Source organism: Gadus macrocephalus, chromosome 23 (genome assembly GCF_031168955.1).
Source record: "Gadus macrocephalus chromosome 23, ASM3116895v1".
NCBI classification, from domain to species: domain Eukaryota; kingdom Metazoa; phylum Chordata; class Actinopteri; order Gadiformes; family Gadidae; genus Gadus; species Gadus macrocephalus.
In genome coordinates, this window is record NC_082404.1 from 999,407 (window position 1) to 1,025,718 (window position 26,312).

At 44.4% G+C, this 26,312-nt stretch overlaps 2 protein-coding genes and 1 long non-coding RNA gene across 5 annotated transcripts in view; all 3 read left to right on the plus strand.

Moving 5' to 3' along the window:
* The window catches only part of riok3 (RIO kinase 3 (yeast)), a 26,989-nt gene extending 1,284 nt beyond the window's left edge, over positions 1-25,705 (plus strand). For 2 of the 3 annotated variants that reach the window (XM_060044468.1, XM_060044469.1), the window contains exons 2-13: positions 476-591; positions 1,868-2,010; positions 2,116-2,223; positions 7,662-7,771; positions 8,065-8,208; positions 17,677-17,804; positions 19,249-19,431; positions 19,832-19,991; positions 21,146-21,226; positions 21,403-21,492; positions 21,638-21,751; positions 24,821-25,705. In XM_060044468.1, coding sequence (XP_059900451.1) covers positions 476-591; positions 1,868-2,010; positions 2,116-2,223; positions 7,662-7,771; positions 8,065-8,208; positions 17,677-17,804; positions 19,249-19,431; positions 19,832-19,991; positions 21,146-21,226; positions 21,403-21,492; positions 21,638-21,751; positions 24,821-24,934 — 1,491 coding nt within the window. In that variant the 3' untranslated portion in view covers positions 24,935-25,705. The remainder of the gene's footprint in view (positions 1-475; positions 592-1,867; positions 2,011-2,115; positions 2,224-7,661; positions 7,772-8,064; positions 8,209-17,676; positions 17,805-19,248; positions 19,432-19,831; positions 19,992-21,145; positions 21,227-21,402; positions 21,493-21,637; positions 21,752-24,820) is intronic. The other variant, XM_060044470.1, reaches the window with a different exon arrangement.
* On the plus strand, positions 5,180-7,330 carry LOC132452093 (uncharacterized). Its single transcript, XR_009524235.1, has 2 exons — positions 5,180-6,046; positions 6,660-7,330. It is a non-coding gene; the product is annotated as an uncharacterized LOC132452093 (long non-coding RNA).
* Positions 16,464-26,312, plus strand: part of fam162a (family with sequence similarity 162 member A) — a 50,491-nt gene continuing 40,642 nt past the window's right edge. Inside the window, exon 1 of the mRNA XM_060044474.1 lies at positions 16,464-16,474. The gene's annotated coding sequence lies outside the window, so the exon portion shown is untranslated. The remainder of the gene's footprint in view (positions 16,475-26,312) is intronic.

Sequence of the window (26,312 nt, forward strand, 5' to 3'; positions counted from 1 at the left end):
TGCCCAGACACGTTTAGTCCATTAGTTCATTGAGTGATTTATATAGTAGGACTGTTTCAGAACCACGTTAACCTGCATTAGCTGGTCAATAGGCCGTAGGTTAATGAACCAAGCAATGGGTTGTAATTTAAAGACTAATACTTTACAGTGTAATTTAGATTTAATAAGCATAGGTAGAAGGAAAACCGAATAATGCCCCTTTCATGATACAGCCTCAGAACTTAAAGGTTGGGTATGGAATTCTCTTTATTGGCCATTTCGCTTCATTAGAATTTGAGTTGTGTGTTTTCAAAATCTACTTGCGTTTCGCAAATCCCATACGAACCTTTAAGAGAGAATAATATCAAACCTGCAAATTGTTAATGTGTGTGTGTGTGTGTGTGTGTGTGTGTGTGTGTGTGTGTGTGTGTGTGTGTGTGTGTGTGTGTGTGTGTGTGTGTGTGTGTGTGTGTGTGTGTGTGTGTGTGCTCATCAGAGCCCCTGGGGCGGGTGCCCCCCTGCGATGCCATCCTGCTCTCTGTCTGATGTCATGAGTCAGGAGCTGGCCAGGCAGCTGGAGGAGGAGAACAAGGCCTTCCCCTCTCTGACAAAGTAGGTCCCTACGACCATAGCTCATGTCATCCGTGGACCGACTCAGGGTTGGACGATATATCGATATTTAAAATATATGTCGATATTTTTTGTAACGTGATATGGAACAAGACCATATCGTCACCATCGATATAATTTAATTTGCGTTGAAATAACAGCACATTCGGTCCAAATAACAGCAGTTTTGAACCCCGCCTGCTATTTCGTAACTCGGCTTATGTCTCTCCCGCTATGCCTCCAGCTCAAACACACAGTCTCTATCCCCCCCCCCCCCCCCCTTCCAATCACATCACTTTTTGAAATCGCGAAACATGGAGTCCGCCTGCACAAGCAGCTCCGAGGAGCTTGTTTGTAAGCGAAATACCAACAGCTCCATAGTATGGAAATGGTTTGGATATAAGGTGTCTGACGAATTACAAAATCACGTAATTTGTAGAGAGTGCTTAAAAACTGTCGCAACCAAAGGGTTGCAATTTTGTGCATAATATTCCGGAGGCGCACACAGCTTTTGGCCGTGATATTATATATTATAATGTTCTCAAATACGAGGCAGTGTCTAGTCAACGGTTTATTCAACCATCAAACTGTATTCAATTCTGAACGGTAGGAATAGTAATTATAAATCCAAACGGTAGGTAGGTATAGTAATAACGGTAATTCCACAGTAACTAACTTCAAGGTTTCTCACTCCGCGAGACCCAAACATAAACAAGTAACCTAGCAACGCCCCCCCCCACGCAGTCGTTGCGATTCAGAATATTTCTGAGGCGCACACAGCTTTTGGCCGTGATATTATATATTATAATGTTCTCAAATGCGAGGCAGAGGCAGTGTCTGGTCCACGGTTTATTCAACCATCAAACTGTATTCAATTCCGAACGGTAGGAATGGTAATGGAGGTCTCTCCGATTCCCTCTCTCCTCTCTCCTGTTCCTTCTCTCCTCTCTCCTGTGTCCTCTCCCCTCTCTCTCCTCTCCTGTCTCCTGTGTCATCTCTCCTGTTTCCTGTCCCCTCGCCCCTCTCTTTTGTCCCCTCTCTCCTGTCTCCTGTCTCCTCTCTCCTGTACCCTCTCTCCTGTCTCCACGCTTCTGTTCCCTCTCTCCTCTCCTGTCACCTTGCCCCTGTTCCCTCTCTCCTCTCTCCTCTCCCCTCTCTTCTGTCTCATGTTCCCTCTCTCCTGTCTCCTCTCTCCTGTTTCCTCTCTCCTGTTCCCTCTCTCCTGTCTCTCCTCTCCTCTCCTCTCCTCTCCTCTCCTCTCCTCTCCTCTCCTCTCCAGTCCTGAGGTGAGTCTCCTGTCAGGTGAGGAGACTGACACCAACAGCGATCTGATGCTGGCCCGGCTGCTGCAGATGCAGTACGACCGCGAGTGCGACACCCAGCTCCGCCGGGAGGAGCGCAAGTACAACGGGGAGAGCAAAGGTGGTGACCCACACAAGATGCTGTTTTACCCCCACTGTACAGGAGGGTCAGCACGGGGTCCATGTGGAGCAGGTTAAACATGACCAGTTGCGTTTGTGTGTCCAGTGTCCATCTCCTTTGAGAACTACCGCACAGCCCATCCCTATGACGGCAGTGAGAGCTCAGAGGATGAGGTGGACTGGCAGGACACCCGGGATGACCCCTACAAGCCCGGTAACATTCACCCCCGTCTCCCGTCTCCCTCACCCTGTTCTCAGAGTTTGATAAGGTCAGGGCGTGTTCATCTTTAAAGGGACTTACCCATTTGCATTAAGCTTTGTATCGTTAGAAACCTAGTCATATTTTTTAATGGTCTTGCTTCATTCCATCATTTCCCCCTGAGACGGAAGAGATCCGTATCTACCTCTTACACTACTCGCATTCAATTACGCAAAAAGTTAGAATTTTGCTTAATTTAAAGCAATACGTATGGGAGGGAGGGGGGCTCTAAAAAACTACAAGCACTCCTCATTTTCAAACCTGCCAAGGGGGTTGTGATATTATATATTATATTATATAAGATAGATACCTATATATTATATTATATAGATACAGAGCTCTGGGAGACTGCAAACGGAGACGACAACAATCACTTCTCCCCCATGCAGCTTCATTCTGGACTTCAGGGAGTGAACGCTGATTGGCTGTTATGTTATTTCCCTCAGGGAGTGAACGCTGATTGGCATTGTGGAAGTTGTCGTCTTCAGTCCACAAGCGCCAAAAAGTCACTGTCTGCCTTTTCTCGGTCAGGAAAGCACAACATTTGAAATTGATGTTACTATTCGACTACACTTTCAATACAGATCATGTCTCAACCGGTGAAATTCCATATAGAAGACTGTTGCTGCTCCTAATGCGTTTTTTAGCTGTTCAATGGTGAACACTGGACACGGGGATTGTACTGGGTATTTTGGCCAGCTTTGCACAGTCGGGAAAGATTTGTGCGTTCACACCAAACGCGACGGGGCGACAAGATCCCATACAAAGTGAACGTAGAGACGCGTATCGACCGAATTTTTCGTGAGGGAAAACCGGCGACAAGTTTTGATTTGTCGCACCACACTTTCGCCGTGCACAGGCGAGCGCGTTCACGAGGATTTGTGTCGCGACAAATTCGCTCGAGTTGAAATATTTCAACTTTGACGCGAATTTCGCGTGATGACAGCCAATCAACGTTCAACAGCGTGGCCACTGAGTGACATGTGTATGCATGTGCGGGTGCACTGCGCGCGTTCATAAATGCACGTTCGGGTTTGCCTCCCTGGTGAGCTCGGCCAGGAACCGCTAATGGTTTTTCATTTGCTACGGATTAATTCATACATGAATGCAAACTTCTTTCTTTTTTTTCTGTGGCATGTGGGCCGTTTACATTTTATTATACCGGCCATGCGTGCGTGCAATCGGCCAATGTCCGGCTATAGCCGGCTAACGTGAACACTGACACACGCACACACACAAGGGGGTAAATGTGACTTACTCAGTGAGTGATTTGGGCCTGGGAGGATACACACAACTGCTCTATTCTCGCAGGAATGGATGACAGACACACGCGTAGCTCCTGGTCCTTAGCTCTCAGGCGTTCTCTGTACTTGTTCTTGATGCTGGCTAAGCTCGAAAAGCTCAGTTCACTCAAATATGTAGTGGAAAACGGTAACGGTAGGTCAACGGCGCTACTTGACACTATCGGGTATTCCTTTTCCAATGATATCCAATGTCATATCTTGAAATTTCATCCTTACCTTAATGTACGATCTTCCTTCATCTGCCAGTTGCTCCTGTGCATTCATTTGCAGGTCGGCTGCGCTCTCCAAAGCGCACAAATTCCAAGGGACTTACCCAGTCAAAACAAGCAAAGGTCTCATCTGGAAAATACTTATTAAATCTCTCATCAAGGGTTTGCAGATGATGAGAGATAAGGCCGGAATTTATTTTCCTGTTTGAATGTGCACTGTACAGGGGAAAACATGTCAACTCTCCCCTGTTTCACACAAGAACGCCAGAGAGTGAGTTTAGACTTGAAGCCATGCAATTTGTCGGATGAGCTTAGTCGATTTTCCTCTTTACCCTGCATTTTAGAATTAAGTTCTTTGAGGTTCTTAAATATTTCGGCCACGGCCACCATATATTTAAGAGTTTCGCACACCAATACGCATCTACAATGAACTCTTTATATGCAGTATTCTCTCCCGCTAGAAACACTCCGAGTTCCTTTCTTAACTCGTGCAGTTGGTCCAAGCACTTTCCACGTGAGAGCCAGCCGGCAGCCGTGTGCAGCAACAAGCTCTGATGCTCGGCTCCCATTTCCTCGCATAGATTGGAAAAAAGACGAGACTTAAACTGTCGCGCCTTTATGAAATTAACTCTGTCCACTGCCCTGTCCAGTACATCTGAAAGATCTTTGGTTAAAGTCTTGGCAACCAGTGCCTCCCGGTGAAGGAAACAATGCGTTGTGTGAACATTTTGGTTTTGCCCTCTGATCCTGCTGTTGAAGCCTTTGACATTTCCGGCCATCGCAGTAGCGCCATCAGTGCAGACACTGATACAAATTTTCCAACTTAGACCTCCCTGTTGATGGTACTTTGTTGTTACACGGTATATTTCCTCTCCAGTTGTTTTGTGCATCAAACATTTGCAAAATAAATAATTCTCACAAATTTCTCCAATAAATCTCGCAAATCCCAAAAGTTGTGCGTGGCCACTCACGTCTGTTGACAAATCAACTTGCAGAGAGAATTTCCCCATATAGCCTTATTTTCTCTAAAGGTGCGGCCACACCAAACGCGTTACTCGCGTTAGGGGCGTCCAAACTCGGCATTTTTGCATAGGGAACCATTGGTATAGGCGCGTAGACGCGTTACATGCGTTGAAGCGTCGCGTTAGGGGCGTTAGGCGCGGCAGACGCACGTTACTTTCATAATGTTCGCTCGGTGAATGTGAAGGATGTTTGGTTTGATAGTTATGACGAAGAGGGAACGCTCTGTTCACTTGCATGGACATGGACTCATCTAGCTGCGTTGGCGCATTGACGCGTTGGAAGCGTTGAACAACCACACAATGATCAAGCGTCAGGTTAGGCGCGTTACTCGCGTTATCCAACGCGAGTAACGCGTTTGGTGTGGCCGCGGCATAAGACCACGTCTTCTATGTCTGCCCACCTGTCATTTATACGCCTTCCAATGGTAGAGTTCGAAAGTGGTACCTTTGTGATCTCTTTAGCTGCTTGTGGGCCTATCATTTTGTTTGCAGTAGCAGTTCAAGCTCGCTCTATTATTGATTCGGCAATGGTGTGAGGCTTTTTAGCCTTAGCAATTATTTCGGCTACCAGGTAGCTGGCCTTCAGTGCATTTGTTTGCTTTTCAAGCAAACAAACTATTACTTTGGTTGGCATGTGATGGGTGATTTGTTGTCATATCTTTTCAACTTTCTGGGTACCATAACATGGTTGGACAATTTCATACAACATATCGGGCACAGGGGGAGAGGACATGACAGCTCTCCATTGAAGATAAATCCAAACGTGAGGTAATTGTCATCATACTGTCGTTTCTTCATCTTGCTGGAGGTGTCTACCTCCTTCACTGACTGACGATGACGATGTTGAGGGCTCAGATTCAGAGATCAGAGTGTGGAGCTTTTCTTTTCCAAACCTGTCCATGTTGCTGGCTAATTAACCGCTGCACAACGCTATGACAACTCATCCGATATCGCGCGCTGTAAATAATGCTACCTTCAAGGGTTAGGTTCGGAAGCTCTTGCGAGCTCTTGCGTTTTCTCTGATGTATGCCTTGATTAACTTACCCTAGCTGTATGCTATCGCTAAAAGAAAAATTCCAAAATGATGCATTCATTTATTTCAAATTGACTATATTAAACTAGTGTCAGCCACGTTTCTGCGGCACCCCTAAGTATGTCAGACGGCACCACTGTTGAGAAACACTGGTCAAGAATGTAAAATACTGTCCACTGACAGCAAACACTGTATCATAATTAGGCCTGGGTAAAAAGATCGATTTAATCGATTTTGGATCGATTTCGTTTAAATTTCACGCTATCGATTCACAGGGCATGAGATCGATTTTATTTTATTTTTTTATTTTTTTTGTAAATATGTTGAAAAAATATGAATTTAAGGAGTTTTATAATACTTGAATATTTTATCTTAAATGGTATAATCTTTACAATGGTTATATCTTTTAGGAAGATGGAGGCAGTTTTGTTTATAGTTGCCTGGATTGTCATTAATGTAGCCTACAAAATAAAAACATGTATTTTGCAGTGTGTTGCATGGAGATAATTTCATTAATATAATGAATTAGGCAGGCCATCACGTTGAATAGAATGTAAAATCTTGCTAAGGATGTTAATTAACAGTCACGACTACAAGATTTTAGTCACAATTAATGATTTTAGTGATGAATTAATGATGATAGCCTATAAAGAATATTTCCTTACAACTTAAGAAAATTATCATTCAATCTAGGAGCAGATGGAACCGATTCGGATTGAATCGAATCGAATCGTGATTAATCGATTTAAAGCCTTCAGAATCGAAATCGAATCGATTCAGGAACTTGGCCATGATACCCAGCCCTAATCATAATACGATATAGTGACTTATTATGATGTTACTTATGACGTTCTGACAAAAGCATGTCTTTTATGCATTTGTCTGATATGTAATCTGTAGGGCTGGCCCGAATTATTCGAATATTCGAATACTCGTTCGGAAAATGAGTATTCGAAGCTTAAATCAGTATTCAGAGCTTCGTTTTTTTATTTTTTTCACGTACGTGACGTTACCAGAGCGAGGGAGGCAAACTATAAGCGTCAGCGACACCAAGCAGAGAAGCGAGAGAGGTGGAGGAAGAATAGATATCTTGTTTCCCTTTACTTCATAACACAACAATAGCGGGATCTCTGGAGGAAAAGTAATACTTAAAAACCTTAGCTTAGTTGTTTGTTTACGTTCGCTGTACAGCGCCGCGCCAATCAACTGTGACTGGCTTGCTGCAGAGCGTGAGCGTCTTGGGAATAACCGGTCAATATAATGGATATAATATGGACACATAAGACAATCAATATTCGGTATTTGTTATGGATTTATTGTACAAATTCCCTAAAAAGATACACGTTCCAGGATGAATTGAAAAGCTCCCGTAAGGGCTGAGATGGCAGAGAACAGCGGATTTGGAACGGAGCAACAGCTGTTTGCTTTCACGGGGAATACCTAAGAAACTTCAACCTACTTAGGCCTACTAATTAACGTTCAAAAGCTATTAAATCTTCAACAAAATATGCAGATACTGTCAAAATCGGTTCCAGGGAGTATATAGGGATTATTAATGTTTTTGATGGTGTTCTTTCCTGGAACGAGTATTCGAATATTCGCTCGGAAAAACCAACGAGTATTCAAAGCCTGAAAAATGGCATTCGGGCCAGCCCTAGTAATCTGAGAACACATGTAATCCGTTTCCAAGACGTTCCTTCCGGTGTATTTCCAGCTGTAAAGGAACTTGTGATGCTCGTATTTGGTGAAGCAATGCGATGAATTGGCTCTCTCCGTTGTGGTTCACTGTTCTGTCTTATCCCCCTTCCCCTTCCTGATCCTCCAGATAAGCCTCAGGTGACGCCACGCAAGGGCTTCACAGGAAAAGGAAAAAACATCACCACCAAACACGATGAGGTGCTGTGTGGACGCAAGAACACTGCCCGCATGGACAATGTAAGAGATCCACAAAACATCTCTTCTGTGTTTGTGTCAGCCATATACAAAGGTTTGGGCAGATTATGCATTTTTCAGCTGTCTTTCCTCTCTGCTCTCCTCCTTCCTCTCTCCGGTTCCCTGTTTGGTTCTTGTTGTTCAGTTTGGGCCCCTCTCACCCCCTTGTTCTTGTTCTGTTCAGTTTGGCTCCTCTCGGACCCCTAGTTCTTGTTCTCTTCAGTTGGGACCCTCTCACCCCCTGGTTCTTGTTGTTCAGTTTGGGCTCCGCTCACCCCTGCGTCCTTTTTCTTCAGTTTGCTCCGGAGGTGCTGGTGGGCGATGGGCTAGGCATGGACCTGAAACTGTCCAACCAGGTGTTCAACTCCCTGAAGCAGCACTGCCACAGCGAGCAGCGGCGGAGTGCCAGGCTGCACGACAAGAAGGAGCACTCCACTGCGGTATGGCCACATCACACACCAACCATCGGAGAGATACACACCAACCATCGGAGAGATACACACCAACCATCGGAGAGATACACACCAACCATCAGAGAGATGCACACCAACCATCCTCGGAAAGATACACACCAACCATCGGAGAGATAGACACCAACCATCAGTGAAATGCACAGAGATACACACCAACCATCAATACACAGAGAGAAACACGCAAACCATCAGAGATACACAGAGAGAAACACGCAAACCATCAGAGAGATTCACAGAGAGAAACACGCAAACCATCAGAGAGATACTCACAAGCTATCAGAGAGATACAAACCAACCATCGTAGAGATGCACAAAGAGATACACACCAACCATCAGAGAGATACACACCAACCATCAGAGAGATACATGCAAACCATCAGAGAGATACACACAAACTATCAGAGAGATACACACAAACTACAGGAGAGATACACACAAACCTTCAGAGAGATACACACATAGATACACGAAGATACACACCAACCATCAGAGAGATACACGGAGAGATACACACCTACCATCGGAGGGAGATTCATACAAACCATCAGAGAGAGATACACACAAACCATCAGAGAGAGATACACACAAACCTTCAGAGATACACACAAACCATCAGAGAGATACACACCAACCATCACAGAGATACACACGAACCATCAGAGAGATACACAGATACTAGGGATGTGAATAACTCAGATTTTTCATGGTTGTATAATCGGTGGTTGGTATGAACGAATAATCGATTATTCGATGTGTGCCGACATTCACAAAGGCAGCCATGAATCATCGGCAAGAAATCGCTTAATATCTTAAACGCAAAACAACAACTACCTGCTAGTAATGCGTAGGGCTGCAACTAACGATTATTTTAATAAGCGATTAATCTGTCGATTATTTTTTAGATTAATCGATGAATCGGATAGAAAAAAGAAAGAAAGAAATTGGAATTGCCGCATCTTTATTCAAAAACTGAACATTACTTCAAATTCACAGTGCAGACTGAAATGTAAAAACACCAGGTTATTGCTCCAACGTCCCCAAACTATTAGAAGTAATATTAAATAATAAGAAAAAAAATAAAAACATAACTGGGATAACACAAAAAAGAAACATACAATGTATGATATACTTTTATATGTATACAAGGGATGTCCATGGTTAACCGGTCAAACCTATTGATACCATTTTCGAGACTCCTTGAAATAGAACTTGTAATATTGCTTTAATTGCTGATAAGATGATGATAGTTCAAGATAGGACATTAAACAGGTCATAATTAATTCCATCTTTACTATCTATTTTATATTACTGGGAAAACAAGTCTTCACCAAAATCTCAATTATTATTTTTTTTTTTACTGCTGCATTTGAACGCATCAATCGTATTTCTGAGCCGACCTGAACACATCACATTTGACACTGTTTGTGACCATTGGTTAGTTGTTTTTTTTAAGCTAACTATCTCTATATCCTGCCGATTTTAACATGGATTTAAAAACTGCATTACTATTTTTAACTGACGGGACTTTCTACACCGTCCGGTTGTGTGATTACTACCGCTGCTTTGAATGACTGTTGATGCACGCGGTGCCGACTCCGAGCCCGTCTGCACAACGTCTGCTGCAGCAGCAGCAGCTGACAGAATTTTCGGTTGGACTACTAGACGGATACTGAGTTGAAGGAGTTTTTTTTAACCCAAAGACAGTGAAGGTACAACACTTGTATGTAGGCCTACCGTCCAGTTTTAAGATACGACAAATACAAGCTGTGGTCGCTCACACTGAAGCTCGCTGTGGGCGTGCATGAACCGTGAACCAACCTGTCGGCGGCTGGCTGTAAACAGTGCTGCGCCTATGAGTAATTAATCGCGCGACACAACGAATCGACGACCAAATTCGTTGCCAACGCATTTAGTAATCGATTTTTATCGATTTTATCGATTCGTTGTTGCAGCCCTAGTAATGCGCGATATAAACGATATACGATATGAACGATAAAAAATGATCACACTACGATAGTGATTTTATTTCTATCGCTCTATCACGATAATGCATGTTGATGACGCAAAATACAAATTTTAATTTTCGGTTTGGTATGGTTCCATTTCAAATTGCAATTTTCGCAACAGTGCCAGAATTTGTCAACAAACCCGCATGTGTGCAAAGAACGTTAAATCATTGGACAAAAAGGTCCGGGGCGGGGTAAAGCGCCGGTGAAAGTTAACATATCCAGCGTGATATACATTGATCTGCGGACCGGTCCAACTCCTTCTCCCTCAACCTGACTCGGAATGTGTTACATGCATCGGCATTTTTATGTATATTTTCCAGCATACTTTTTATTCACTTTTGTCGGACCGTCGGGCGAAATTGAGTCGTGGCTCAACATGGAACAAAGAGGAGACGGAATGTCTTTTGGATAACTGTCCAATAACTGTCCAATAGACGTTCCGTCTCCTCTTTGCTCAATGTTGAGCCACGACTCATTTTCACCCGACGGTCCGACAACGTTCTGCTAATCTTGGAGTTAACGCTAATCAAACAATAATTCTTATAATGCGCGCGGCTGAGCGGGTGCCTGTTACGTCCAAAGAGGCGTATGATTTTTAGAACTTGATCGGACCGAGGTGCGTTCGCTTTCACATCTCAAGCGAATCGCACCAGGGTTTGTTTTGAAGCGACCCGAGACCACCTCTCGGGCTGGGTCTCGGACTGGCTGGTCCGTTCCCAAGTTTGATGGTTTGTATTCGCAACAGCCCAGAATGTCTGCACCAAGGGACCGAACTCATTTAGTGCGCACTAGACACGGGAATCAATTTAAAAGGACAAAATCTGTATCAAATAGACAAGCAACGGCTTGGCTGTTCCTCTTTCACACTATGGAACACAACCTCTGTTTGATCGATAAAAAAGATCACGTGATCGACATCAATTAATCATGCCCATCCCTAATTGTCAGTACAGTCTGTTCCTTATCTAAAAAGAGACCAGTTTTTCCTGTTCTCTGCATCTTGGGTGGCATTTAAGAACCAAGGACTTAAACTAAGTGTAGTGCCTTTTAGAATGGTTTGCACTAAAGGAAAGAAACCCAATAGTTGACGATTTTTCTTTGTTAAAGTCTGCAGCTATTTTGCTTGAATTTTATTTATCTGCAACATTATATTGAATGATCACAGTGTTGCACAATAAATGTTCTCAAAACGACATACTTCATTTCTCATTTCTAATACATTTAGCAGTTTGGCTTTCCTTAGGGTCTATGTAACCTTTTCTGAAATGGTTATTTTATGATTTTTATATCGTGATATATATCGTTATCGCAAGAGGCTGCAATGTATATCGCAATATGGATTTTAGGCCATATCGCCCATCCCTACTACCTGCTACGTAGTTCCAGTCAAATTGTCTGTTCAGCCCTCGAAACGAGAGCTGGTAGATTGTGAAAAATGCATTAAACTGTAATCTGAAAACGTGGTTTTATGCTATAGTCCCTACAGTATCTGCGGTATAAAGGCTGAATCGCGACGGCCTATACTTTTAACATAAAGAGTACGTATTTAGGGGTCCAAGCCAACAGGTTGGATCCCTATTGTTTTTGTAGTGTTTTTTATACTACCTCCCCGTAAAACTGGGACCACAGCCCAAACCGTAAATGGTGCACACACGCCAATTGCATGACTAGATCCAGGTCCGGCACCGCTACTCGGATAACATAATTCAGACACGCCGGTCCCTAGGTGGCGCTATACCAAGGAATACACGTTTGGGGCTATAACTCCCACACCGAACATCCCACAGTCCAAAACGTTATACACACAGATTCACTGGAGTCTGCTGCATCTTTTGGCATAGGCCACGCCCATTTGCGTCTGAATTTCTTTCGCAAAATCGCGAAAACCGCTAAACTGCCTTTTCCCTACTCCTCCCATATTTCTTGTCCAATCGACACCAAATTCTGCACACGACATCTTCAGACGCACACGCAAAGAAATCATCTACTTTTTTGATCCGACCATCGACGACGAAACGGTAGCGTTTTGAATATCTGTTTATCAGCTACGTTACACGTGGAAAATCATAAATCCCAAAAAATCCAAAATTAGACATCAGATCGAGTCCAAATTCTACACACGTCGGCGCTACCCTTAACGGCGTTCGATAAAAAATTCTGAAATTTTCGCCACAAGGAAAATTCTCTTTGGAAAATTTCCCCAAAAGGGGGCGCCAAAAACGACGGCATTGTGTATCTTTATACTTCCTTCCCTAAAAGTGGGTCCACAGCCCAAACCGTAAATGGTGCAGACACGCCAATTGGATGACTAGATCCAGGTCTCTTTGGACTACGCAGACGACAAAATCCAGACATGCCGGTCACTAGGTGGCGCTATACCAAGGAAAAACGTGTTTAGGGCTATAACTCCCACAACAAACCTCTCACAGTCAAAACCTTTATATCCACAGGTTCACGGTAGCGTTTTGAATACATGCTTCGCGATGTGCCGGCGAAATGCACATCGCTTGGACCCCTGCATAACTGCTTGCAGTTCTAGTTATCATTTGAAATTCGTCCCAGCCTTTTTACCACAGATAATATAGGGTCTATAGTAGGGCTGGGCGATAAAATGATAACGATATGTATCGCGATAGATACGTAATCAATATCAATAGAAAATGTGTTCGATAGAACGTTTCGATAGAACGTTTCGATATTTTTTAATTCTTTTATTTTTTTTATTCCTCGTTGTAAGAAACCGGAGCAAAAAACTTCAAGCTCCGCTTTGAACCAGAGGTTGCGAAGCAACGTTGGTTGAACTATTCAAGATGGCTGCACTCAGTGTGACTTGAAGCATGAACTGTTTTCATAGTGCTTGGACCGCTTTGGTGGTTTAAATGGCCATTTCAATCACTCGTATTACTGCAATACCTTACTGCGTCCGTATCTCTGCCTATGGCCTATAGCCTACCTATTTTGGAGCGCCTGGTACTCTGCCAATGCTACCGCGACAACAGCTACGACCGAGCGAAATAATAGGCTTGAAGTGTGGGCATGGCGTTAGATCCGAGTCGGTTCGCAACGCACCAGCAACGTATCTGACATGCTAATAGCCAATCATGTAACAGTATCAAGTTTGGTTGCGCCATCTCATTGTCTCGTGTTCACAGAAACAGCATGCTGTGGGATGTGAAAGATGAGTACCGCAACGAGCGAGGAAATAGTCGATAAAAATGGAAATGTCAGCTCGCCAGTATGGCAGTTCTTTTGGATTTTACAAGTCAGACCGTAGTCAGACTGTTGTCTGTAAATTATGCAAGACTGGGAGTACAACAAACGTATTTTACCACCGTAGCCGCTCTCACCCTTTGGAGCACAGCCGTATCAAAAAAACGGCCAACAACATCTGCAAATGCAACGCCGCAAAAGCAGCAGCAGACCACCATGGAGAGGTACTCGACATCAGTGCCTTATGACAAAACATCCAAACGCTACAAAGACATAACCCAGGCAGTGGCATATCACATAGATATGGATAAGGATATGCTTCCGCTCTACCGGTGAGAAGCCCGGTGTTTCAGTTCAACTCGTGACCGTGTTAACTGGTGACCAGCCGAATGCGTCGCTTGTTGTCGCGGCTACGCCAGCTGTTGGAAATTGGGACCAGACACGTAGCTGTCCTTGCGAATGCCTCTTTGATTTGTTTTTCAATGAAATGAATAGTTTAGATGTTATATGTTGTGCATGTTTTTGTAACACTTAATTTTTGTTAAGCACTTTATTATTGATAATTGTTACGTTTTCATCGGGATGGTATTTATTTGAGTGTTTTCCATGGCTGTGTTGTTGACATTCATTTCCATTGTCTGCCTACAACCAAAAAACGATGTCGATTTTCGGGAAACTCTTCCTCTCTTCCGCGCTTTCAGCATTCTCTGTCAACGCTCGGTTTCGTCCTTCTCCGCCCCCTCGCCCCCCTCCTGCCAACCCAACTCCATTGTGATTGGTTACCTTCCTTGAAGCGCGCGCGCAGGCAGATTTGGCATATGGGGGCGCGGCAGGGGTGCCTCTACGTAGATGATTTCTCGGAAATGTGAACAAGTGAATCGCAATCGTTGTCCCTAGTGTTTAGCGCTCTGCACAGCCACCCCAGACTGTCAGCAGGGAATACGTCGAAATGCATGTACGTCATTATTTGAAACTTTGGTATGGTTAAACATGACTATCAATCATTATAACAACGTTTATAGGTCATAAAAGTCGAAAAAGCATAATAGTTAAGATTAAAAAAGAAAAAAGTATTTTTTTAATTTTCTTATTTTAAATAGGTCATACAAATTATCGATAATTATCGATATCGACCGATATGAAACACTTATATCGTGATACAGTTTTCAGCCATATCGCCCAGCCCTAGTCTATAGCATATTAAACCACAGTTTAATGTAACAGTAAACTGACAACATCGCTAGTTAACACCACAACTGCAAATCAACCACACGGAGATAACCATGGCAACCGGTCAAACAAATTTTCTTATCGTGATAATTCTGCGCGCACATCCGCCGTATTGATAAACAAATATCCCCCTACAAATGAATGGTCTTCATTTATTTTCTATGGCAAGTGACCATGGTATAAGCAGGATAATGCCCTTGCATGGTTCCTGCGGGTCCTTAAAAAGTCTTACTTTCTTTTTGTGTGAAATTAAGGCCATAAATTGTCTTAAATTTACTGTAAATTTGCTCTAGGTATTACATTTTGCAGAGGGTTTTTTAAAACTAGGGGAAATTGTCGCACGCAACAAATCACATGTGTCTTTTAATTACGGCATTTTCAGGAGTTTTACGTTACATTAACGTTGACATCAGTCATCAGTAGGCTAACTTGCTGGCGCTACTTTTAGCTAGTGATGGTTGACATCATTAGGCCAACTTGCGCTACTTTCAGGATGGGACGGTGCAAATTCAATGAGAAATGGTTTGAGGAGGGGTTTGAAGTTTCGGGGGTGGCTGGAGAAGGCAGGTGACTACGAGGCAAGGTGTCGTTTATCCCGAAAGGCATTCATACTAGGGACCATGGGAGTAAAAGCTCTTGAGTCCCACATGAGGTCGCAGAAATATATCCGATACTCCGTGGCAGCTAGCGGGACTACACCGATGCCCATATTATTTGAAAGAAGTGGACTGAAAAGTTCAGCATCCGTGGCTAGTACTTCCCATCAGACGGCGTTAACCGGCTTTGTGTCGCCACCAGAAACCCAGAAGGCGGAGGTATTGTGGGTTCTCCACACGGTGAGCACATAATTCCTTCAAATCGAACGAGGACATTAGTAGCTTGGCTACTATGTTCCCAGATTCTGAGTTTGCGAAGTCGTTCACCTGATGTGAAAACAAAACGGCCTATCTTGCCAAATACGGCATTGCATCTTTCATAAAAAGAGAGCTGTCACGCAGCATAAACGATAAACAGTACGTCCTCATGTTCGATGAGAGTATGAACAAAACCACTAAAAGCAAACGGATGGATATCCATGTGAGGTACTGGCCCACGGACGACACCGACAGCCATGTCATATCGCGGTACTATGGATCACAGTTCATGCTGGATCATTTTAATGTAAGTATTCCAAACAGTAAATTAATTAGGGCTTTGACTTTTGCCCCAAAATCATATTCGAGGTTTGCTTGTTTATTAATATTAATATTTGAATATATTCTAATATTTTTATTAATATTTTGACCCTTAAATTCCTTCAGTAAGACTTGGATTGGGCATCGCGGGGTTTGTTTACCGGCGTTGCTATGGTTACCGGTCCTGCGTGTTCCGACGGTTTATTAGGTGTCTAATAAATCGCTGTCTAATCAATACTTGATTCACTGAATAGACTGCGTCTAGTTCTCCTCCAATTTTTATTTTTTTTTGATATTCAAATTATATTCGAATAACGAAGTTCGGCGTCAAAGCCTGTGTGTGTGTGTGTGTGTGTGTGTGTGAGATCACTGTCAGCCGTGTTTACATGGACACATCTGATCCGCATAGATGTGGAAAACCAGCTCAATCGGAATAGAAAAGGATCATATATACGCCTCAATCGGAATACAATTATCTGTTCGGAATATAATTCTATTCGGCTACAGAAGAGGTGGTGTAGTCCGCTATAATCGACATGCATACACTTATTCCGATTAGTTTGGGGTTTAACTTAGAGCAGCTGCAGTAGTTCGCAATTGGTCCACTCCGCACACCAAACTTGACCGCTGTCAAGGCCGGTGGTTATATTGCCTGATTCATGTCTTTGTTATCACTCCGTAGTAGTTACAGTAGTCCGGTAACATATCAACCCCAGCGTGTCCGGGACATGGGTGATTATGAGTGACACGGGTGGGTTCATGTGTTCGCGTATCGTCGTGTCTGCGCGCTTCCGAGATAACTTTGCAAGAGTACTAATGCCCCATTTCCACTGCAGGGTGCGGAACGGATCGGATCGCAAAGGTGCGGTAGGGAGGGGGCGGTATAGCCCAGCTCAGTTCCGAGGTCGCGTTTCCACTGCCGAGTACCCTTGGTGGTAGCCCGGATGTCGATCGCCGCGGCAGCTACGTAAACATCGTAAACAACGTCTTCCTCCCCAAGAATGCAGACGAGCGTCTCCACCTCCTTGTTCGCCCAAGCAAGCTTTTTACGCGACATGTTAATTGTAAATAATAATACCTTGAGGCTACTGTTTGTTTGTTTTTATCCCCGCGTCACCCGGAAGTGACGATTCTGTCGAGCAATCAACGGAGGGGGGGTGTAGCTAGAATTTCACGGGACCCTTTCAGGCGTCTGGTCTCGTTTTGGGTACCGCAACGGAGGAGTCCCGAGAATGGGGCCGGAACGGGTACGGCAAAGTCCGGGTCACGCCCACTTTTGGGGGTGGAAACGCGACCCGACCCGCACCTTTGCGATCCGATCCGTTCCGCACCCTACAGTGGAAATGGGGCATAAACTACTGCTAGTACTACGGCTACGGTTGATAAGTGTATAAGTGACTCAATAAATTCCCTTTTCTATCAAATAATTGTTCAGACATTTTTTGGGTCTTAATTTATGTATCTGTTGGTCTTAAAAAGTCTTAAATTTGACTTTAAAAATGGTGCAAGAACCATGCCTTGGACACCTATCCAAAATTTGTTCCGTCCGTTAATTCTTGTTTATTTGAATGGGATAAAATGTTAACGGTCCAAATGTTAAAAATCGACTTTGACCCTCGGGAACGAATAATCTAATATTCTGACCCATCCTTAAGAGATAAACACAAACCCTCAGAGATACACACAAACCCTCAGAGAGATACACACCAACCATCAAATAAACACAGTCTCTCTCTCTGTCTCTGTCTCTGTCTCTCTGTCTCTGTCTCTGTCTCTCTCTGTCTCTCTCTTTCTCTCTCTCTTTCCTCCAGGAGCAAGCAGTGGACCCCCGCACCCGTCTGTTGATGTACAAGATGGTGAGTGCCGGCACTTTGGAGCGCATCAACGGCTGCATCAGCACAGGCAAGGAGTCGGTGGTGTTCCACGCCAACGGAGGAATGTACGTGAGCAGAGAGACAGGCTTCAACTCCCCCATGTTCTCCATCTTACTATTTGTTCATTGATCAGTCTTTATCCAAAGAGACTCCCATTGAATCTAGCCACACTACGAGGGGGGTTTAGTCCAGTACTCAGACTTTAGATTTATATCTTGTAACGGTACATGTATTTGTATTGAACCGTTTCGGTACGGGGTGCTCGGTTCGGTACGGAGGCGTACCGAACGAGTTTCCATACGGACATATTAAGTAGAGGACCGCATGTGTGGAACATGCTGCGGCCGCACATGCACAGTTGCGCACACTGTAGCTGTTTTCGAAACCGTTCCCTATTCACTCACTCACTCACTATTCCCTATATAGTGTTCATGATATAGTGCACTATTTAGGGAACAAACAAACGAGAATTCGGACACTACGCTGAACATTTCTAAACGTCATTTGCGTCAGTAAATGCGCCGGGTATTTCTGTGATGCAGACAGATGCAACCACATCATGTAAACAAACCGGGCACTCATGAGGAAAGCTGGATATTTAACATTCATTTTGAATGTTAAATATTCAATGTTAAATCCCAAATAAATTGTTGACATTTCTAAACGAAAGCCGGAGTCTCCATCATTAAATGTATTCGTTTTTGCGGTTATTCAGCTTCTTCTTCTCCTCGGAAAAACACGGCTGCATTGCATTGTGGTATACAGGAGTAACATGTAGGGTACAACATATGTACACTCAAATTATGGGTATTATTATCCTGCAAATAATGTGTATAAGCTGATTTTTAAAGATAAGGATAAAGATTGAGTGAAAGTCATCAGGGCTAAAGATTGGGGGGGGGGGGGGGGGGGGAATTAATCTGAGCAACCACTTGAAACTGTTAAGTGTTGCAATTGTTCATTGTTGCACATTGGATAATACATTTTAAAAAAAAAAACAGTCTGAGCCAATGTTATTTATTTTTATTTCTACATTTCAGGATCTATATATTTTATGCAGAATTCTAGCTTTGTATTGTCTAATGTTCCTATTGTAAAAAGCACAAAAGTGTGTTATGAACAACTTGAAGCACATGTTATGAAGCACATTAATATTTAGCATTTTGATTTCTTACTGTACCGAAAATGAACCGAACCGTGACCTCAAAACCGAGGTACGTACCGAACCGAGATTTTTGTGTACTGTTACACCCCTAATATCTACTGTTTGATGCAGACCAGTCTGGTGGAACAGGATTTCGATCAATTACTTTGTGGGAGGTGGGGTAATTGAGGCTTGTTATAGGCGGACACACAGTCAGCCAGCACTATTCCTACTGTAGTCCCCTGTAGGAGAAGTGTCATCAGCCAGCACTATTCCTCCTGTAGTCCCCTGTAAGAGGAGTGTAATCAGCCAGCACTAGTCCCCTGTAGGTGGAGTGTCATCAGCCTGGTTCTGTGTGTGTCCAGGTTGGAGGAGCAGCCCGTGCCAGAAGAGGTGGTACTGAAGGTGTTCAAAACCACGCTGAATGAATTCAAGAACCGGGACCGCTACATTAAAGACGACTACCGATTCAAGGACCGCTTCAGCAAACTCAACCCACGCAAGATCATCCGGCTGTGGGCAGAGAAAGAGATGCACAACTTGGCCAGGTAGTGGTGGTGATGTACTGCCACAACCCACGCTGCGTATTCATTCTACTAATACTGCATCAATCCATGTTGCTTCAACCTTTATCAATGCTGCTCCCTCTCGTCCCTCCCTCCCTCTGGTCCCTCCCTCCCTCTGGTCCCTCCCTCCCTCTGGTCCCTCCCTCTGGTCCCTCCCTCTGGTCCCTCCCTCTGGTCCCTCCCTCTGGTCCCTCCCTCTGGTCCCTCCCTCTCTCTCGTCCCTCCCTCCTTCTGGTCCCTTCCTCCCTCTCGTCCCTCCCTCTCGTCCCTCCCTTCGGTCCCTCCCTTCCTCCCCTCCCTCCCTCTCGTCCCTCCCTCCCTCCCTCTCGTCCCTCCCTCTGGTCCCTCCCTTCCTCCCCTCCCTCCCTCTGGTCCCTCTCAGAATGAAGAAGGCTGGGATCCCCTGTCCAGAGGTGGCCCTGTTGAGGAAACACATCCTTGTGTTGTCCTTCATTGGTAAAGACCACGTCCCCGCACCCAAACTCAAGGACACCATGCTGGGTGCAGCAGACATGAAGACTGCGTACTACCAAGTCCTACAGGTAAGTACACCCAATAGCATCACCTTACTATGATTCACTACTACAGTACCTACTCCTCTAGTAGAAACTTAGATCAATCTTATTCAAGCTAGTGTAGGCAATTTATGTAAGGAGCATTGATTTGTTCGCTCTGCCCATAAGCTCTACCTATGAGCAAAGGTTCCCTGAGGCAGAACTGGGGTAAAGGCTAACAGTCCGCTGTTTGGGCTAAGGCTAACAGTCTGCTGTTTGGGCGAAGGCTAACGCCGCGTTCACACTGCACAAGTCCGTCGACGGATGATGTGATCTGATTGGCCAAAGGATCCGTTGCTGCCCGAAAATTTAAAAATTTCTCAACTTTTTGACGCAGGCAACGGAGCCGACAGAAAGGACGTACCCATAATGCATTTCGAGAGCGCCCCATGCAAAGTCAATGAGATCCGTCAACGGACGGATGCAGAGTGAACGCAGCGTTACAGTCCAGTGTTTGGGCTAAGGCCAACAGTGTTGTGTTTGGGCTAAGGCTAACAGTCCGGTGTTTGGGCTAAGGCCAACAGTGCTGTGTTTGGGCTAAGGCTAACAGTCCGCTGTTTGGGCTAAGGCTAACAGTGCTGTGTTTGGGCTAAGGCTAACAGTCGATTATGGAAAAATATCATAATCAAAATTATTTTGGTCAATCTTTAAATCACGATTATCCAAACAATTGTTTTTGAGTTTGAAACATGATATATTTATTCAGCATCTCTGTCCCAAAAAACACTTTGTAACTGAGAACTTTGAAGTTTCGCCTTAAATAATACACAAAATGGGAAAAAATTTAAAAATCTAAAATAATGTAGAGATATGTATCCAACTGTTCTGAACTTTCTATAAAACATTTAATGTAAAATAAAATAATAATTGAAAATTCGATTTATTAGTTTGGTTATCGTTTGACGCTAAAATCGCGATCAAAATTCGATTAATCGCCCAGCCCTAGTTCCTACCCCAGCTTAATGAGCAGGTAGTGGCTATCCTGCTCTGGGAGGGCTGGTAGGGCTAAGCCTTTTGGGCAGGGACTTAAACCCCCTTAAGTCCAGACCTTCCTGCCCCCTACCTTACTTGGGGACACAACAATTGTTCTGCTTCTCAGACCAAACACAAGAAGGATGACTCTGCCGCTCTCTTCCCTCCAGATGATGCAGCAGCTGTACCAGGAGTGTAACCTGGTCCACGCCGACCTCAGTGAATACAACATGCTCTGGCACCAGGGCCAGGTAGGCTCAGCTGCAGGGTGTCGCCATGTGTCACGCCTCTTCCCACGGCCACTCTCTAAGTGTGTGTGTGTGTGTGTGTGTGTGTGTGTGTGTGTGTGTGTGTGTGTGTGTGTGTGTGTGTGTGTGTGTGTGTGTGTGTGTGTGTGTGTGTGTGTGTGTGTGTGTGTGTGTGTTAGGTGTGGCTGATTGACGTCAGTCAGTCTGTGGAGCCCAGCCATCCTCATGGACTCCAGTTCCTCTTCAGAGACTGCACGAACGTTTCTACGGTAACGCCCTCTTTTGATTGGTTGACATTTGTCATCTTATTCAGTGAGGTGTGATTGATGGTCCACATTCATGCCGAACGATAATTAGCCCCTTTACTACCAGTGTCAATGTTAAATGGCAAAAATTCTGTGTGTGTGTGTCCAGTTCTTCCAGAAGAGGGGCGTGGCCGAGGCGATGAGTGTGTACGAGCTGTTCAACTGTGTGACGGGACTCGACCTCACGATCAATGAAGAGGACGAGGCTGAGTTCTTAGCTCAGGTACAACACTGTGGTGTAGGAGCACATCCCTTCAGTTTTCCATGCTGGTGGCCCCGATTGTTGGGTGTTGTCCGCTGGGGACCATGAGGCACATGAGGGATGCGAGAGCCCTACCATCCTACAGTCGTATCATGATTGATGACTAGAGCCCTACCATCCTACAAAGCTGCAAACTTATCGCTTTTCGGCGACAATCGCCGTTTTCTTGGTCAATTTGGTCATTCACGTGAATCGTGTAGAACCGGAGAGTTTTGTTTTGGGGAGGGGGGGGGGGGGTCCAGAATTGCGAAAAAGTATTGGATCATTCTTATAATTGACATTTCTCTGGGCCAATCGGAATCTCAGCACTTGCTTCAGAATCTTTCTTATTGTTGTCATTTCTCTGGGCCATTCGGAATCTTGAAGCACACAGCGCCAACTGAGCTCGCCATTGGATGCGCATGCGGGCAAACAACGCAAGAGAGCTTGCGAAACACTCGTCCAGAGGGGTGTTCCACAAACGGAGGTTTAACAAACACTGAGTTAACGCTGAACTCTAGGTTGATTTACCCTGTGCCGACTAACCCAGAGTTTTCGGTTCCACAGCAGCGGTTATGCATTAGTTCAATCAACTCGGGGTTGGTTAACACAGGGTTGTGCGCGTCCACGCCAAACCTAAAAAGACGTGATGTATGGATCATGGAAACCCTGATCGAAATGGCAAAACGGGCCGCTTATTTCAATGAAATGGAACTTCAGGTTCCCCTGGAGAGCTATGACGAGGAGAAGGACATTATCACAAGAAAAGGGAACGCTAAAGCCTCTGCAACCCGGAGAACGAAAGCCTGGGAGCGGATCGCAGGCCGCGTAAATGCGTTAGTTACACGTCAAAAGCATGATCCTTAATATTTCAGCCATGAATGTAAAAATATCCCAGTTAAGCATTCTTAAAGATCCTTCCACATAACCCCTTTCTTCTAAAAAAATATGTACTCCGATGGCTTCCAAGCGGTCATCGGATCAAGTATAAAAATGAAGTATAAAAAACATACAAACTGGTAAGCTTTTCCCACCATCGTATTGGTATAAATTTAAATAAGCCATTTTTTTAAGCCAATCGTGAAAAGGCCGACAGTCGGCAGACTGGATCTGGCCCTCAAATTGTCTTGACCCCGGTGGAGGAGCTGTTAATAAACATAAATTCAGGGCGCCCTGGCATGGAGGGGGTACCTGGAGGTATACCTCCTCAGAGAGTCAGGGGCCATACCCCACTGGTTGAATGTAGGTTTTTGTGTTTTCTTGTATTTTATATATTTTTTGCCTTCGAAGTAACACATGCAAACCATGTGCTTGCCACAGCGCATACTATTCCAAATGTTTATTTTTTTGGTAACTGGGTAGAAAACCTAAAAGTGACAATTCATCAACTTCACAGATCAAGATGGATTAGTGCGTGTAACGATCAAACATTCTCCAGTGGATGCAAGTCCACTGGAGACTATAGTATAAAAGAGAGACTATAGTATAAAATAGTCCTCCACTATTTTATACTTTGTGTTGTAAGTGCCTCTCGGCATAGTACTCAGACAATATTGCTCTTTGTATGATAGGAGGCCGATACAAATCTTGGATGGGTCATCTGAAAGGACTGAGATGTGCTCAGCTTCTCCAACATTATAGCCTAGATAAAACTACCTTTTGCAAAAAACGGAGGGCTACGCAAATTGTCTGAAGTGAACTGAGGCCAGGTCCTCGATTGGTAGTGTTGGCTATGTAAGGCTATTTAAATATATTAAAGATTTGCGCGAGAATCTATAGGCCTATCTCTCCACTCCAGCAAAAAGTCATTTGATATGCCAAGATGTCGAGCCGTGGTCTTATCAATCGCTCCCGGTGGATTGCACGTATAATTTGCGCTCCGATATCAGCATTTCTCTCATCAAAAGGGCATGCCATTGTGAACACATGAAATCTGCGGTGAACGCGGGTTTAAATACCCAAAACCGGGTTATGTTTCAAACTTAACCTGCGCAAAACCTGCTCCGACCAGGTTTGAGCATATGTTTCTATAGCAACTAACATACCGTGATCCTTTTGGAACGGAAAACCTAGGGTTACAGCAAACCCTGGGTTAACTTACCTGGTTATGTGATAAAACCGGCTTTGTGGAACACCCCACAGGCTAAGAGACAAAAAAAAAAATTGTGACAGTTGTAAATAAAATATTTTTTATAAGCCTCTAGGATGTTTAGACATTGATTTTTGATAAAGTATGCTGAGTTTTGTTAAGTCACGCTCAGACTAGTGTCATTTGCATATTACAATAAAAAAAAAAAAACCTGTGACACTGTCACATTTTTTCCTCTGAGGAGTTTGCAGGTCTGATCCTACTGTCGTATCATGAGAGATGACTAGAGCCCTACCATCCTACGGTCGTATCATGATTGATGACTAGAGCCCTACCATCCTACTGTCGTATCATGAGAGATGATTAGAGCCCTACCATCCTACGGTCGTATCATGACAGATGACTAGAGCCCTACCAGCCCACCGGTTCTTCTGTATCTTGACTTCAACATTGAGTGATGGCTTCCTTTTATGAACATCTGAGAGATGCAGACAAATCTTCTGTCATGATGTGGGTCATTTCATATCTCTGACGATAAAAAACACGACATGGTTCATTTCATATCTACGATATGTATCCCGATATGGGTCATTTAATCTCTCCATAACCATATATTTAACGATATGGGTAATTTACTATAATTTCTCCAGAACCATATATTTCACTATATGGCTCATTTACTGTAACCTCGCCATAACCATATATATAACCACATGGGTCGTTATATCTCTCCATAACCATAAATATCACGATACGGTTAATTATATCTCTCCATAACCATCTATATCACAATGTTGGTCATTTCATATCTCTATAACGATATGTTTGACAATATGGTAATTTCATATCCCCATAACCATATCATTTCATGTCTCCATAACGATATATATGATCCCATGGAGACCCATGTTGTGGCGTTAGATGATCCCATGGAGACCCATGATCTCTGTTTGTCCCCTCAGATCGAGGCGCTGGAGAAGCGTAACGAGGACCACGTCCAGAAGCGGGGGAAGAAGACCTTTCCTCTGTCCTCGTGGGACGGAAGTCCTCCGTTAAAACATGCCGCAGATGACTAACCCCCCCCCCCCCAGTCGCTGAGGACAGCGCCGCCATACCCACAAGCCACGAGGAGACCCCCGAGGTCAGAGGTCACCGCACCTCCCCCTCTTCCACTTTGAAGAGAACCAAAAAAAAGAAATCCAGGTGGGACCACCTGGACCCTAACCTGTACGACCCCAGGGGGGCCCCCGAGGGGCCCCAGCAAAGCCCAACGGGTCCCTGCTTAGTTCGGGGGCCTTCTGTCTCCACTGCCCAGAGTTGAGACCAGACACAAAGGGCATGCAAACATGGGTCAATCACATCCTGCTTCTATCAACCTCTTATCGTCCTCCTCCAGCTCTGTCCCTCCTAGAGGACTCAGTATATAGTCTGCATGAGCTTCTATTTCCACTGTGTGCAATATACCATTTATCTTTCCAAATTCAGCCTTCTCCCTCCCTCCCACATCAACAGCCTTACTCAGGGAGAAGGAGGCTGCAGCTCTAACCATGTTTTGTGATTGATATCTTCAAACGTCCACAGAAGATTGTGTGAGTAGCATGTGTCTATGTTGACAGGGGGCGTTGTGTGACCATAACATCCGTTGTATTACGGTAGTTAATTTTCAGTCCCCATGTGGTCCGCTGGGGCCAGGCAGAGACTCTAGTGGGACCCGGGTCTGCACAACCTTCTGGGGACTCCCATTCTACACAACAGCCCCATTGTATTGTGGAAGTGATTGATACATATATATTTTCTTTTTTAGTATTGCAATTTAAGCTTTTGGTTGGATAAAAATGAAGATGGTGCTCCGTGTGGATGTTATTCACGGTTCAGTTCTTGTCCCAGTCCACCATTGATCCGAGGGGCTTCATTGGTTAACATGAGGGCTGAGATGGATTGTGACCTGAAGGTCAAACCTTTTGGCCTTCATAAGACAAAACGTATGATATTGTAACATTATTTGGAGAGTTGAAGACAAAAAGGGGGCGTGCCTCAGAGACTTCAGTCTCGTGTGTTCCTCAATCCTCGGACGTCAAACTTCAGAGTCTAAAGCTTTCTTGCGGCATTTCTCTGAGACACGGCCCCTTTTTGTCTTCATCTTTCGGAAATCTGAGAGTAGACCGAGAGCAGTGATGACGCTCTCAACAAAATGGCTGCGCCCGTGAAGAGATTTTGTATTTGTACCATGTTGGTCATTTTAATGTTGATTTTAAATGCTCTTACACACTTGATTACATTGCTAATTTATTCCGGTCACAGATTTATACATTGCATGGTCTTGCTGTGCGTGCAATACAATGTTAAGTTGTGTTTGTTTTAGGGCTGGTTTGCTTAGGAAGCTAATGTAGCTAACAATAAACAACGGCTAGCAAATTTCATGACACAATCACAAAGACGAACAGGGACACTATA